Source organism: Megalops cyprinoides, chromosome 12 (assembly GCF_013368585.1).
Source record: "Megalops cyprinoides isolate fMegCyp1 chromosome 12, fMegCyp1.pri, whole genome shotgun sequence".
Classification (NCBI taxonomy): Eukaryota; Metazoa; Chordata; class Actinopteri; order Elopiformes; family Megalopidae; genus Megalops; species Megalops cyprinoides.
In genome coordinates, this window is record NC_050594.1 from 11,472,548 (window position 1) to 11,487,851 (window position 15,304).

Genomic DNA, 15,304 nt, shown 5'->3' on the forward strand with positions numbered 1-15,304 from the left:
CCCAGGTCATGTGTGCAAGAGGGCATAATGGGTAATGAGGGTTTTCAGACTATGCTGACGGTGCCTGGAGAAAGTGCGCGTGTGCATATGTGTGTGCGTGTGCTTGTTTCAGAGTGTGTATGTACATCTGATCAGGAGTGTGCGTGTGTGTGTCTGATCAGGAATGTGTGGAGTCACTGGAACACTTGTGTGGAGGTAAGAGCCCTGCCTTGCTGGGGGTGATTGGAGCAAGATTGACGGCGCACAGGTGTTGCCACCAGCCTGCTAAAGTGGCTGATCCTTGGAGGGCTCCTATTGGTGGGGGGCACTGTGACTTTCCCAACAGTGCAACTGGGGGGGGCTTCATAGCAGTTTCGACTTTCACTGTCCCATTTGCCACACGTGGGACACCTCTGAGGCTGGAGCTGATGACTCACAGAGCTTTTACACACAGAGAGCTTTGACTCATACAGTGGGCCATTACATCATCCTGAACTGCCTGTACTGAGCTTTGACTCATACATTTTTTTGGTTTTAGTTCAGGTTATTTGCTACTTGAGCAGCATTTTTCAAATGATACCCAAAAAGATTAATGAGAATATTTTTTTTTGTCATAGAGATGGCTGTGTGTGTGCTTGTACAATCCTAGCTGAATCACACACACCACAAGGCAGACACTTGTGTCTGCCTTATGGTTTTGTAAAAAACAGTTCTGATATCCTCAAGGGATTCATTTTGTCTGACAGCACAATTTCATAAAGGAAGTTCTGGTCAATGTTTGTGTTTCCACACTGACGACACTGAAGATTCAGGACACTCGGTCACAAAGTGAAAGTGCAGCAGAAGACAGAAACTACTGATGACAACTACAGTCTCAACTCCCTCTCTCTTGTTTTTCTACTCCACAGGTAAGCTAACGCACTGTAGTAAGAGGCAAATAAACTCTACGGTGGCCTCACCCCGCCATGCCAAACCTTGCCCAGCCCCGCCCTATGAGTAAAGCAGCACGTCTTGCTGTGGCTGGTAAAATGGAACCAAGTCAGGTGTTTCAGCGAGGTTTGGTCCCCTTCAACCAGCTACCGCCACGTGAAATTAGCCAGCTCAGGCAAGCCCAAGGTTTCATACCCTTCCAGCCAGCTACTGCACCATAAAATCAGCCAGCAGGGCCCTCTCCAGTGAAAATCAGTCCCCTTTCAGCCAGCTACTGCACCATGAAATCACCTACCCCCACCTGCTAAAGCACAAACGTGCCATTTTCCTATAAATGGAGTTTATCCATGAAGAGAGAAAACAGAAGGCAAGGGGGAGTTCATGAGGGGTCAGACTGCAGAGGCGGGTCATGTGAGCACTACGGTAGGTACCGTTTTACTTTCTGGTTTGTTATTGGCAACTGTTGCCCAGAGAAACTTTGTTTAGTTCAGATGTCACTCAGAGTGTCTCTCACCTCTGATTATCAGTGCAGGGTGCTTGGGTAAAGTTACGGATGACATGCGGCTATGATGAAGAAGCTGTAAAAACCTAACTTATCTATTATGAATCATTGTCTCAAAACTTAAAGAGAATTTGGTTTTCAAAAAATCTCAGACCAGTTTGTTCCAGACTTGAGTAAATTTTGCAGTAGTATTTTTGCTTTGGGATAGAGGGGGAGACTGATGTAAAATGTTAGCTTTAGGAACGGCAGTTTTAGCCCAAAGACACAAATAAAAATATGACACATCAGTGCTCTGTTTGTCCTTTTAAAACAAATTATAAAAAATAAACTGAATAAAACAACTGCTTCTGTGACTCATTTCGTATGTATGTAATGTTAATTTAGATTAGCCGTATTGAATTTATTAGCAAGTGCACCACACAAGGGTCCAGTGGGCCAGACTACTACTCTTAACAAAATATATATATACATAAGGTAAAATATATATTGGATTGTCATGCTGCCCTCTAGAGGAGAAAGACAGGGTAACATCTACAAGCAGTGGACCACATTGCCCTTGTATTGCCCTCGTTTGGCTAGTATGGAAAATACAAGCAGGTGTGTAAAAATAAATTATTTTTAGGCTGTTCAGTGTGGTGTTAAAGGTAAACCTAAAGGCTTAAGCACAAGCACTAGCACAACTAGCACAGAACTAATTGTTTGGTATGAACTGGCTTATTTTCCAGTGACATACATGGCATAAGATACTTTTAGTTCTGAAACTGAGTAATGGAAAATTACAACATAATTTGATTTCATACTTTTGATACTTCTATTTGCAGAAGAACCCTAGATGGAGTAAACATTCACGGTTTTGCTCCGTTTCATTCATTTTTGAGAAGGACATCAATCCCTTACTTTAAAGTGATGTATAAATTACCAGATCTGCCACTACACTGGTACACACTGGTTAGGCCTGTTACACCATACCCATACAACACTGAGAGCTAGACCCTTTACCTATATAGCACTGAGGTTTAGGCCTTTCATGCCATACCTATACAGTACTAAAAGGTAAACCCTGGAATCCCTTGGAAGTCCATTTGTGTGAAATAACATTACATAAAATTGTAACTTGCCATCATTTTGAGATGATTAATTTTAATGGCAGACCTATTTTTCAAAGGTTAGTACAGATTCACAGAGTAAGTACCTAGCACATGTTAATAATGCGATGTTTTCACTACAGTGAAGTGGGTGTTCATTGGAGGACAGGTGCTACTCTGACATCCGAGAAACTCGCAGGTGCCTAACAAATCACAGCGAGCCTGAGAGCAGTGACGTGAGGAGACAGTGCTGACAAAGCTACCCCGACAGCAGGAAGCCAGTCTGTCCCACCTCTGTGGAATCCCGGTCGTTATGGGGAGACGATATGACCAGTTTTGAACCTGGGGCACACAGGTGTTATTTACACGGCGCTGTTCAGAAGAGGTCTAAGTTACATAGTACTATAGAATCCCACCTCTTCCATCCACATTACCGGTGCAATATACCTCTCTTACTCTGTGTTTGGCAGCCAAGAGAGAGAGAGACAGAGACAGTGTCAGCTTGTACTGGACAGCACTGTTGACTCCGTTGCGAACTCACTTCGTGGCCAATGAAGTGCACAAGCACCAAAAGGTGACGATGTGTGACACTGACCTCTTCGCATTTCATTCAGGAAGCTCACCTTCCCCGCTTGTGAGCTCCTCAGCACAGCCAGAGAAACGCAATCATGTCTCCTTTTGTGGGAAGACTGCGCAGATCTGTAGGTATACCGCACGCACTGGCTGCAGTCTGAACGACAGGCACACAGTAGCACCATACTGAGCCTTACAGGGGATGGACCACAGTACTCGGTGAAGCGTGTTGTGAAAAAGCATAATGTATTAACAGTGCTCCTTTGTGCTGCTGTCTGTTTACCAGCAAACACAAAACATGTTCACACAACACTTAAAGAAAAAATAAAGGCAAAGCTATCATACTAAATAATCTTTCACATTTCATAATGAAAAAGTTAAGGCAATTATCAGGTATAAAATCTATGCTCAATAGTCTTCACAGTCAGAAATAACAGCATTAATTTGCTGAACAGATTTACCTGTAGTCCCTCATACCATTTCCCTCCGAGCCCCTGTTACTGTCAGAACCTCAAGGTTATATTGTAAGAATGAAACCATACGACTGATTGAAAAAATAGCTTTATCATCAGTCTGACACACCCCAGTTCAAGTGACATTTTGCTTGTTCAAGAGAAAAAAAGAATTTCACAGTAATCACACACCATCAAAAGCAACATGATTTTCAAAAAACCCACACAGACACACTCACACACACACACACACACACACAGACACACTCTTGCAGTCTTGCAGGGCATCCAAATGCCCTGCGAAGGAGTGGGGAAGTGGAGGGTTCTATGGTGAATCAGTGCAGCATATTGCAGTGGCACCAGAGAATCCAGCTACAGTAACCTAGAGACACAGGAAGAACCCCCCCCTTACACTTCACCCAAAAGGCAACAGGACATTCTGTTCACCGTCTCCCAACTTTGTGCATAATTCAAAAATCAACATAGCAGCCAACACAGACTCACTTCAACACACTAAAACTCATGATAGAAAAGAACTAAATTAAAAAAAACAAAAAAAAAAAAAAAAACAAAACACACCACACCATCAAGATTATGCTGGTCACGTTCCCCAAGAAGGGAGTTCATTTTAAAGAGGTTTGATTGCATTCGCTCCCCTCTCCCTCTCTCCCGACTGGCTACATTTCCTCTTCCTCCTCCTCATTCCCAGGCAGCTGTACCTTGATCCAGCCGTCGGTGGAGTGGCCGTGCTTCTTCTGGTGCCGCTTGTAGTTGTCCCAGTGGCCCGTGGTGTAGGGGCACTCCTGGCACTTGAAGGGCTTCTCGCCCGTGTGCCGCAGCATGTGACGCTTGAGGTTCATGCTCTGGTTGCAGCTGTAGTTGCAGACGCCGCACTTGAAGGGCTTAGCACCCGAGTGGATGCGCTCGTGCCGCTTGAGGTTGGCCAGGTTGCCGCAGGCGTAGTCGCACAGGTGGCATTTGTAGGGCTTCTCGCCCGTGTGCACCCGGTGGTGCCGCTTCAGGTTGTCGAAGTGGGCGGACGCGTAGTCACACTGCGGGCACTTGTAGGGCTTCTCGCCGCTGTGCGTCTTCATGTGGCGGGCGAGGTGGTTGGGGTACTGCGTGATGAAGGGGCACATGGCGCAGGAGTACGCCCTGTCGCCCTTCTCGCCCGGGCTGTCGGGCGACTCCTTGGACAGCATCTCCAGGGTGCACTTGCCACAGATCTGCGCCGACGTCCCGTCCTCGTCGTCCAGGACCAAACCGCACAGCCGGCAGGTGAAGGGGAAGAGCAGCTCGGGCAGGGAGTCGGACTCCGCCCCCAGCCCCTCCCCCTCCAGCAGCCTGGGCGGTGGCCGATCCACCTTCAGGCTCCCATAGCTCTGGAGGAAGTCCACGTCGCTGCTTACCTGCAGCGTCAGGTCCGAAACCACTGCGTCTGTCACCAAAGAAACAGAAAGACAACGCTGGGCAAATCACATTCCCCTCAAATACAGCAAAGTAACTCACTAGCACCTGCAAATTCACTTCAAATATAGGTGAGTACTTAACTAGAATCTGCAAATTCACCTAAAATATACATGAGCAACCAACTAGCAAACCCTCTGCCTTCAGAGATATTGAAGTCTCTGGACTATGGCACTTCCACAGACAGCAATGGAACTGAAGCACACAATTTGTGGTTACATGCAGACTCAGCACGTTTCCAATGGTTACTGTGCGTTTCCATGGAAATGGCTATATATGGATTCCTCGCGGTCACTTTTTTTTCCACACAAGTATGCATTTAAGAAAACATCTAAGCACCTGACCAACCAAAAAGTACCATAGGGCATACGTCTAACATTAGCACTGGACGCAGGCACTAGCTTGTGGGACTGAGTCTGAGGAGCTCTCTAACGTACCTTCAGCTGCTGTGCTGGACTCCTCGGTCTGGTGGCCCATAAGGTGTCTCTTCAGGTTGAGGCTGTTGCTGGCCCGGTAGTTGCACTGGCTGCACTTGTTGGGCTTGTCCTGCGTGTGCATGCGCTGGTGCCTCTTCAGGTTGCCCAGGGAGTTGCAGGCGAAGGCGCAGTGCTGGCACTTGTAGGGCTTCTCCCCGGTGTGCGTGCGCACGTGGCGCTGCAGGTTGACGAGCTGGGCGGAGGCGTAGGCGCAGTGCTGGCAGCGGTACGGCTTCTCGCCGTTGTGCGTCTTCATGTGCCTCTTCAGGTGGTTGGAGTAGCGCGAGGAGAAGCTGCAGAGCTTGCAGGAGTGCAGCTTGCGAGGCCCGGCCGCGCCCTCCCCGGCCTCGCCCTCCCCCGTCTTGCTCTCTGTCCCCCGTGAGCCGGGAGCGGAGTGCTGCTCGGCCCCCCGGGCTTCAACCCCGCCCTCATCGCCACACCTCAGGCAGCAGGGTCCTGCCAGGCCCAGCCCCCCCTCTAGGACATCGGCCAGCAGCTGGCCGCACTGCCTGCAGGACAGGTAGGCTGGGAAGGCGGGGTCACGCTCACTCTCGGGGTCCCGGGGGTCATCAGCATCGCTCTCTACGCTCAGACGGTTGTAGGAGCAGTCCTCATCACTAAGGGAATATACAGGGATCCCCATCTCCGCGGTAACAGAGTCTGTAAATCAGAGGATATCACTACAATGACTAGGCTGCACCCTTGACCTTGCCAACTACACCCCCTACCCTCCATCCTTGACCTTGCTAACTGCATGCCCTCCCCACTCCCTACCCACCAACTCTTGCTTGCTCTCTCTTGAGGTGGCAGTGTAGCACAGCGGTAAGGAGCAGGGCTTGTAACCAAAAGGTTGCTGGTTTGGTTCCCCGCAGGAGCACTGCTGCTGTACCCTGCGGTACTTTACCCATAATTGCCTCAGGAAAACATCCAGTGTATAAATGGATAACATACTAATTGTAGCCTAGGCAAGTCACTCTGGATAACAGCGTCTGCTAAATGATAATAACGTAATGTAATCATGCCCATACCGGGCTGATGAAGCACAGCCCTCTATAGGACGACTTATTCGGCTGCACACAGAAATCACCTCAAGGGCTTGCACGGTTCAGTTCGCTCATACGTGTGGGACTACAAATTTATGCTACTGTTAAAGTGAAAAGTATTTTGACCCTGAACTTTTTAGGCATATAATTTCTGTGGAGTGATACTTAAGTGTCCCATTAATCTTAAAACAAACTGGCGTTAAGACATCCTGGACAGTAATGCATCATAGGAAGGTATTGACCGTTTCCTAGATGACATTTTGCCCTGTGAAGGACTGACTTCTTTATGACAATTCCATCCTTGTCGTTAATTTGTTTCAGAGGAAGTGAATGACAATTTTTTATATTTTCAGAACATCACGTGTTAACTCCAACAAAAATAAACAATAAAGAAAAAACACATAGCGCTACATAACACATATCTGTCAACAGTTCCAGCTGCCCAACCACTCACCTGAGTCTTTCTCAAATCCTATGATCTTGTAGTCGCTGTCATTGTCTCCAAACTCCAAGTCTTGCCCCAGGAGGAAGTCGCTTTCCAAGACCAGACTTGCGGGATTTATCACACCTGCACCATCTTCAGAGTCCACTGCAATCACATGGTGACAAAACGACCTATGACATCAACCCGTACTCCCAGGCAGATTTCACCAACGGCAACTCATATCAGACTCAAGATAAGGATGATAATATCCGGGCTCTATGAGGAAGAGTGTTGCAAATGGTGAACCCCTGCAAGTTCATTTCTTTGTTTGAGAATAGGAAAAGCAGAAGAGAGTTGTTATGCACTTGATTCACACACAGTAACCATTAGTCACAGAGAGGGACACTGGATATAATCCAGAGGCTTCTTTAAATATGAACCTATTGAGGCTGCAAAAAAACCATGCGTTTTACCTCATGCTAAGAGCATATACTCATACAAAATTACATCACCTAAATTTCAAACTATGCATTGGGGGCACGCCAGTTCACTAATCTATCTACTAAATGTTGTACTTCACTTTGTTAGACCCAATGCTTTTAAGTGATTTGTCTATCATTACAAATTTCTTATTTCTTTTGAAGCATCAAAGTTGTCATGCCATTACATGGTGCTGAAATTCCTTACTAAAATAATGCTTTTCATGGTACTGTAAAGTACCTGCCCAAATTTAAACCCATCACCCAGAGTTCAAACAACCTTCATTCGCTTTAAGTGGTACCTGAGTGTGGCAACAATACAATCTGTGCATTTACAGAAATGGGTTAAGGATTTCAATTTGGATTAAGGCCTCCACATCACGGCACTGCCAGTTCAAAGGCCCATTAATTCTTTTTATGTCTATATTTCACTTCAAAGAAGTACACTAGGTCCAGAAGACAGGAGAAACTCTATATTTCAGAGACGAAAGCAGGAACAAGCAACCATCAACTAGGACTAACACCAAGGAGTGCGCTTCTTTGTCCAAGTTTAACTGTACCATGTCACTATTACACCTTCTCACAAATGTCTGTGGGGTTGGGTCTTTCTGCACTTCCATTAGCTACAGAGGAAACCTTGAAAACCAGCATGTTTGTTCCGCGACATTAGAGGGCTGCCACCCCCTGCTCCCTGGACAGTGAGCTGAGTGAGAAAGTGGCTGAGCGTGTCTGTGTAATGCCAGGGCTTCCAGCCACAGCCGCGGGGGCAGGGACGTGGTTTATTCAAGGGAAGCCCACATCGGAAGCAGTGAAGAAAGGGAGGAAGAGGAAGGGGGAAGAGGAAGTCAGGGTGGCTTCTTTTCAACCAATCACAGGGCTTTCAGGATGAGATAGTGGAGAAATGCAAGTTATGGAGAGGGGTGTTACAATCACGAACACAGAGATGTCATTAAATAAACATTGTAAAATATGGCAATATTTAGACAGAAAAGTTTGCCAGCCATTAGTGCTCTTTTATCTGCATCCATCGATAAAAATGGAATTAACTATTACATCCATATGTCTACTGGTATATTACAATAATCGATCAGCTCAGCAAGTTTAAATTTTAATCCATTTTCATAGTAAAGTTTACAGTCTTGGGGAAAAAAAAACATGATTTATAACTAAGGATTCAGAATAAACAGCTACCCATCTGCATTAGCAGCAAAATGAAACACAAAGAGGGGACAAAACAGCTATTTCTATCATTTACACCCCTACAGCCTTCAGAAACCATTACCATATTTATCTGACGTTATCCCAGAATGACTGAATAAAGCAACAGATGCCTAAAAGGTAAAGAAACTACCATGTACAAGGACGCGATTGATGGATAGTAATTAGCTGGTTAATACCCTGCTAAGCACTCGACAGTCTTCGTTTACTGTTAAGTTAGAGGTATTGGAAGTGTCGCTTGTACTTATAATTGTACAAAACAGTGCCAATGGGATTATAAGAACTCGCTGATTTACAATTCCGCCATAGTTTTAGGTATAACATTTGTGAATCTTAAAATACTTTGGCCAAATGTCCTTAAAGAGGAACCGGAAACCAATGGAACTCACAGGCTACTTACATTTCACTGGCTGTGGATTCGACTGTTTTCTTCTTGGCATTTTCCAGCTGGCTTCTCAAGTTGCAGTCTGTTCCGAGGAGACTGGCCACTATCAGCTCATTCTTTTAAACTGCCATGTTCTCTTCCTTTTCCTCCACCAGACGCCGATATTACAATCAAACATCAAACCGGTCACCACGTTATACGCAAAGCTAGTTCACAAGCTTGTTCCTCATTGGCATGGGGTTACTGAGACAGTCATGTAGCCAGCGATGAGAAGTGATGATACATCATAAAAAAGCACAACGCGATCAAAAAAGCTGTAGATCAAAGGACGTACCAGCAAGAGCACTTGCCAGTTGATCGGCTTGCTAACTACATTAAGAAACTCGGTCTGATATTGCCATTCTCTTACATTTTTTGCAAAGTGCTTCTTTTTAGTGGCTCTTGGCTATGTTGCTAACTATCTATAATTAGCTCGATAAGTTAGCTAGCCTACCTGTTCTAGTTAATGCTGGCTATATTTGCGCACACCTCGCTGCTAATATTATCACGTGTGACATTACTGACAACTGTTAGCTGCGAAAACAAATCAGATATCGATATATACCTTGCCAGCCAGATGCCCAGTAGTCTTGCCTGTGGCGACTGGACTGTCTATTCCTAAACAGACAGCTAACTAGAGAAAAGCAGATCCATATGCAAATCCAGTTTAGCGTTGCAGGATAGCTAACATTAGCTAGCTAGCTAATGTGCTTACACTAACTATCTTCTCCACAGGTCATAAACATCCTTTCCAACTGCATAAAACTAGTTTAGAAGTATAACAGACGTACAGAGAATTTGCTGAGCTATTTCACAACTTAATTGAGTTCCATTGTACGCGTTCTCTATTTCAAGTGTCTTCCGTTATCCATACACTTCCGCTTCCTTTAACAATGTTCCTGTCGGATCATGTGCTCATGGTACTTGAGGTCTTTCCGACGGATTGGGAAACGTTAGCGCTGCCATTGGTGGTGCTTTTTTACTTTATTTGTATTATTTGTTATTTTTTTAACCTTAGCTCCAAGTACAAGGGACATAATTTAATTAGGTAAAAAAAGATCAGTGTATGTAATTAGAAATATTATAAAGCTCTTAAACTCATAAAGCGGTGTACATTATGAAACCGAGAACTAAAAAAATCCAAGTTATCACAGACCCACAATGACATTTTTTTAAAAATTAAAATAATAAAATAGTACTCCAGTATTTTATTTACATTAGATACATTCTACACAGGACAGTATTTGTCTCCGTACTTTATACTCAGTATTTGAGTAAATCGTTTTGAAAATCTGGAATTTTAATGTAGTGCATATTCAAATGTAGCCTAGCAACCCAAAATGGCTGTGAATAATAAAAGTTCACAGTAATATAATATTAAACATGTATTTAAGTCTGTATGTATTGCTCTTGAGTATTCTACCTCTTGGGTATTATTTGTCACTTCTTCGATCATCTTGGAACGTGAAGATTTTTTTATGAAATTTGTCAGTTAAAAGATATAAACTTGAGAATGGAAAAACAGAACGAAAAATAAACTTAATGGAAAAAGTTAAACCAGAAATGTATGTTAGATTTCAGGCTCCTCTAAACGCTCTGCTGTGTATAAGTGTGGTTGATGGTTGTTTGTTGCCTTATTTGCGGACATGAGCAGGAGGTGGTTTAACTGCATCTCACTGTGGTTAGTTGCGTATACAGGCAGCAGGTCGTGTTGTGCCTGCCTCTCTGTCAGTCACCAGATCAGCTGCAAGATAGTTAACCGTTTCGAGAGAATTCAAATGAACTATATAACGCCAACAGCTTTTTGAAGTTGCAATAATAAGGTGCTATGGAATGTTGAAATCAATTTCCACATTTTTTGGGATTTTAGTATAAATGGATCAGGAACAGAGATGCTGGAGTTACTAGATGTTAGAATGACATATTCAGTAGCATGGTTTTCTTTGGACACATTTGGTCTTGAAATTAGCTGAAAATAATATACCAATATATACAAATATATGTAACACACACACACACACACACACCAACCAGCTGCTGTTTACAGTTTATATGTTACTGTATCATGAATTTAGTGTCTAATGGAGTCTACCGTCTTCAGTAGTCTGAAAATCGATTAATGTATCCACAACTGTACGGTAGTCTTTAATGATTGTTTAAAATGGAGTGAGTGAACATACAGCCTGACAGGGGCAGGAAAGATGCAAAAGTGAAGCAGAGGAGAGGGAAAGCAGGGATCACATGATCTGCCCCCAGTACAAGAATGAGGAAGAATATGCCACTGGTGAGAACAGGTCATTCATCTTATCATGGCTCATCATTTAGCTTGTATTTAAAATGATGATAATGTATTTCATTAAAAAAAAAGTATTGCTTACAAGTCAGACTTAATATATTTTATTAATGTTGTCGAGACAAAGCCACTACATGCATGTGACATTTGACTACCTAACTGTGTAAACGCTATCTAAATGTGACAGTTCCATGTCTACATGCTTAAAATAGACATAGTGTGATTTTAAGTGTTTAAGTGTGATGTTGTCAGACTATTTCCGACAAGCAATACATGGTTAGTCAATGCAAGAATATTTTTAACATATTTTTTTTATCACAAAGATCAAATGAACAGAGCAAATCTGATCAATAGAAAGCTAAATGGTTGCCCTGTGCACTGTAAAGCCTCTTTGGCCCTGCTGAAGGGATGTACATAGTATGTGCACAATTATGAAATCACTCAAATTTCTTTCCTTTAAATTTCACAGAAAATTGTCATCTTTTCATTACATGATATGTCATTCCAGTTGCCATTGGGAGGTATGAGGGCACAGTCTTCATTATTCTTAAAGTTATTTGGTTCTCCACTTTTCCAGCTGGTAAACTGGAGTGGTTTATTCTGCAAGTCCACAAAGTTTCCTTCAGTTTTTCTGTCATTGGCACTGAGCCATGCATATTGGGAATCAGGGATGAGCTGGGAAAGAGCTTTGTTTTCTTCTGAGCTTCTTGGAAGAGCGAGTGTCACCCCAGCATCACTGCAAAACTTCAAGGCTTCGTCAAACGTCCCGGACGTCTTATCAGACACAAAATATTTCTTGCCAACTTTTTTGAACAACTTAAAGCTTGTTGCTGTAAAGCAAGCACAACATGTGTCAATGACACCACAGTTTATTGCCTAACTCTAAACATCCTCATGTTATTTTGACCTAAAATAATGGCCTTTATTCAAAAGTGTTTTAACATTGAGCAGCTGTTTGACTTTTTATGTTTCAACTTTTATTTCTCCAGCATATTTTGTTAACTTCTGATACTGCTAAAAAAATACTGTTGATTATGGAATGAAAAAATGTAACACATGCTTGAATGTGTCACTCAAAGTTAAGGACAGAGCATGTTGCAGTTAGACTGCATATAGGTGTACACTTGTATTACATTATTGTTTTTCTCATTTGTATACAGCACTGCATGTATGATCTGGTTTAATTATCTTTCAGTTGCCGATATCCTCTGGATTAGAGTTGAACTTTCTTCTAAAAATGAAAAAAATATCTCACCTCTTTCAAGTTTGGACAAACTTTCTTTCATTGTTTGAAGCTCAGACTGCAATGCCCCAGTCAGGCGTGTATCACCTGGTGGGCCTACAGTGGACAAAATCAAACACAAATATGGTGACAACACTCGCATTGAAGACATGCTTATTGCTAAATCATATTTAATAACTCATTTAAAATCCAACTCAGTGGTGCAATAGTATCACAATAAAATTTCTAATTGACTAGTAGGCTTTTATCAGCCACACCAGCAACTAGGTTGTTAGTTACATGCCAGACATAATTTTAAAGCACCTTTGGTTTACCTTACTACCTAACATTATCCGTGAATTTGAACAGCAGATACTCCTATCCAGGGTAACTTACACACATTACATTTTTTTCATGTCATCTCTCACCTTCAGCAGCAGGATATATTACAAAGCAGTTGAAGTGAAGCACCATACTTAACATACAACAGCAGTGTCCCACTCAAGAACTGAACCGGCAACCTTTGGGTTACAAACACAGTTCACTACTACAATACTATATAAGATTGGATGACGGTCTTTCCTATAAACAGCACCAGGTAACCAATATAGAGCTAAGACTGGGCCACCTACTGTACCTGCAGGTCCTGGTTCCCCCTTCTGTCCCTTAGGGCCACTTGGCCCCACTGGCCCCTGCTTCCCAGGAGGGCCCTGTACACCAATGCTACCTGCAAAGGTATGAAAGGGGTCTGTTCTGTGTTTATAATTGATACATTCTCTTGATACATTCTGTTGGGTGCTCTCAGTTATCACCAGTTTCCTCCAGATTTTTTGCCAATGTAACACACTTTCATGGATTTCTTCTTGTTTTGTTATCTGAGTATAGATCCTGGTTTTGAATAAAATTGAAATGTAATGCTACAAATTAAAACCACACCCAAGTCCATTCAAATGATGAAGTGTTATTTGTCCTTGTTCTCTGAGTAACAACTACGGTGATGCACTTCTTCCTTACTTAAAACATTAAGAATTTGCCACTTCATGAAACTCACATTACAGTTAGGTTGAATGTAATTGTAACTGCTGCAGCCAATCAAACTCTACAAGTCTGTCCATGAAATTCATCTCAGCCGCTGACTTCAGATCAGCATCCTCAGCTGAAATGTCACCAGCTGAGCCACAGCACCCAGCTGCTTTATATGTGGGTAAGTTTGCTGTTAAACTGACAGAGGTCTCAGAGCTGCTATAGGCCACCTGCTCTACCAACCACTAAACCAACTCATTATCACTATCAGCACTCTAAATCACACAGGAAATTACAGTTAATCATTTAAATAGCTAATCCTTTTTGCTGCAAGCCAGGCTGTTTTTAACAAGCAAACCATATGAAAGCTTTTGATTTCTATTTTTTGCATAATTTTCTCCATAATGGGTAATCAGCCAAAATACAAATGATTTACTGCATATAAATGTTATGTTAATTATAACACAAGCATGCCTTCAGAACAACCTAAGCATGAAATCTTCATTACGTGCATAAATCTGAAGAACAGTTCACATGGGCATCAGTACTTTAGCGTTATCATTTAATGTGCAGATCTCATTAAACACTGAATCAATGTTAGGGTTACTGGAAGATTTCAATTAATAATCTAAACCACAGAGAAACAAATATCTCTAATTTATCCTATAGAATTAAGCAATGATTTAATACAAAAGGGGAAAGTGAAGTCCTTCCTGTAAACAGCTGTCCCACCTGCATCACCCTTCTCTCCTTTCGTCCCAGCCACACCGTCTTTGCCGTCTCTCCCTGGCTGTCCGTTATGACCAGGAGTTCCCGGGACACCAGGGTACCCAGAGCAGGTCTGTGCCACAGGGCTTTGCGCAGCGCTCACAGGCAAACCCAGCTGGACAATCAACAGGCCCAGCACACCACAACACACAGCACACAGCCTGGACAGCTCCATCTGCTGGCTACACTACAGGTCTGACAGATACAAGTTACACAACTCACTTTAAAGAGCGGGAGTTTATCATTTATGTATATATATATATATATTCTGCTACTTGTCCTCCTGCAAAAGACACGTGACTTTGGTCCCTTATGGTATAGTGGTATCCCACTCTATAACTGAGTATAACTATGAGTATCACTATATCCACTGAGTGTGCATTCCTCTCTGACCTCACATAACACAACCAAAATCTTACAAGTTTTAAAAGACTAAATATATTAATTTTAATTATTCCCTTAACTTACTATGTAAGTGTTTAACATGCCTTGTACTGAATCACATGTATGACAAAGTTTAATTTTGAGCTAAAATATCAGCTTTGTGCTGCATCACTGCCTTTTCATGATGCTTTGTTTTACACTCTCCCACACATACTGCTCATAAAATAGAGAAGAATCAAAATAGTTACCTCTTTTCTTGGATGAAAATTGAGTTCCTGCTGAAGTAATTCTGTCGACTACAACTACAGTGGTTTGGGGAGAGTTTTTATAGACAACTTTGCACAGGAAACGTCGGTGAAGCATTTGTGATTTATGTGTATGTGTTAAAGTTTGTGTTGAATTTACATGTGTTGGGAAACAGCTTGCCAGTGTAGAGCTGCCCGCAGAGCTCTCAGTCGAATACACGAACAACGGAAGTGCCCGAGTGGCGAAGGATGGCGTGCCGTCTTACTTTTGGCGGTTCGGGAACAGAATTCATTAAATATAACTGTGTTAATACATC

At 42.9% G+C, this 15,304-nt stretch overlaps 2 protein-coding genes across 2 annotated transcripts; both read right to left on the reverse strand.

The window, feature by feature from the left end:
- Positions 1-4,126: 4,126 nt before the first annotated feature.
- LOC118787186 (zinc finger protein 513) lies at positions 4,127-9,859 on the reverse strand. The gene is made up of 4 exons (XM_036542652.1): positions 9,029-9,859; positions 6,962-7,096; positions 5,426-6,124; positions 4,127-4,959 (listed from the first exon to the last, which is right to left on the reverse strand). Exons 1-4 carry the CDS (start codon positions 9,066-9,068, stop codon positions 4,199-4,201), a joined length of 1,635 nt encoding a protein of 544 aa, XP_036398545.1. The 5' UTR covers positions 9,069-9,859; the 3' UTR covers positions 4,127-4,198.
- Positions 9,860-11,721: 1,862 nt separating this feature from the next.
- LOC118786874 (mannose-binding protein C-like) lies at positions 11,722-14,533 on the reverse strand. Its single transcript, XM_036542222.1, has 4 exons — positions 14,323-14,533; positions 13,205-13,294; positions 12,601-12,684; positions 11,722-12,175 (listed from the first exon to the last, which is right to left on the reverse strand). The coding sequence occupies exons 1-4, from the start codon at positions 14,531-14,533 to the stop codon at positions 11,802-11,804; spliced, it is 759 nt and encodes a 252-aa protein (XP_036398115.1). The 3' UTR covers positions 11,722-11,801.
- Between the last annotated feature and the right edge of the window lie 771 nt (positions 14,534-15,304).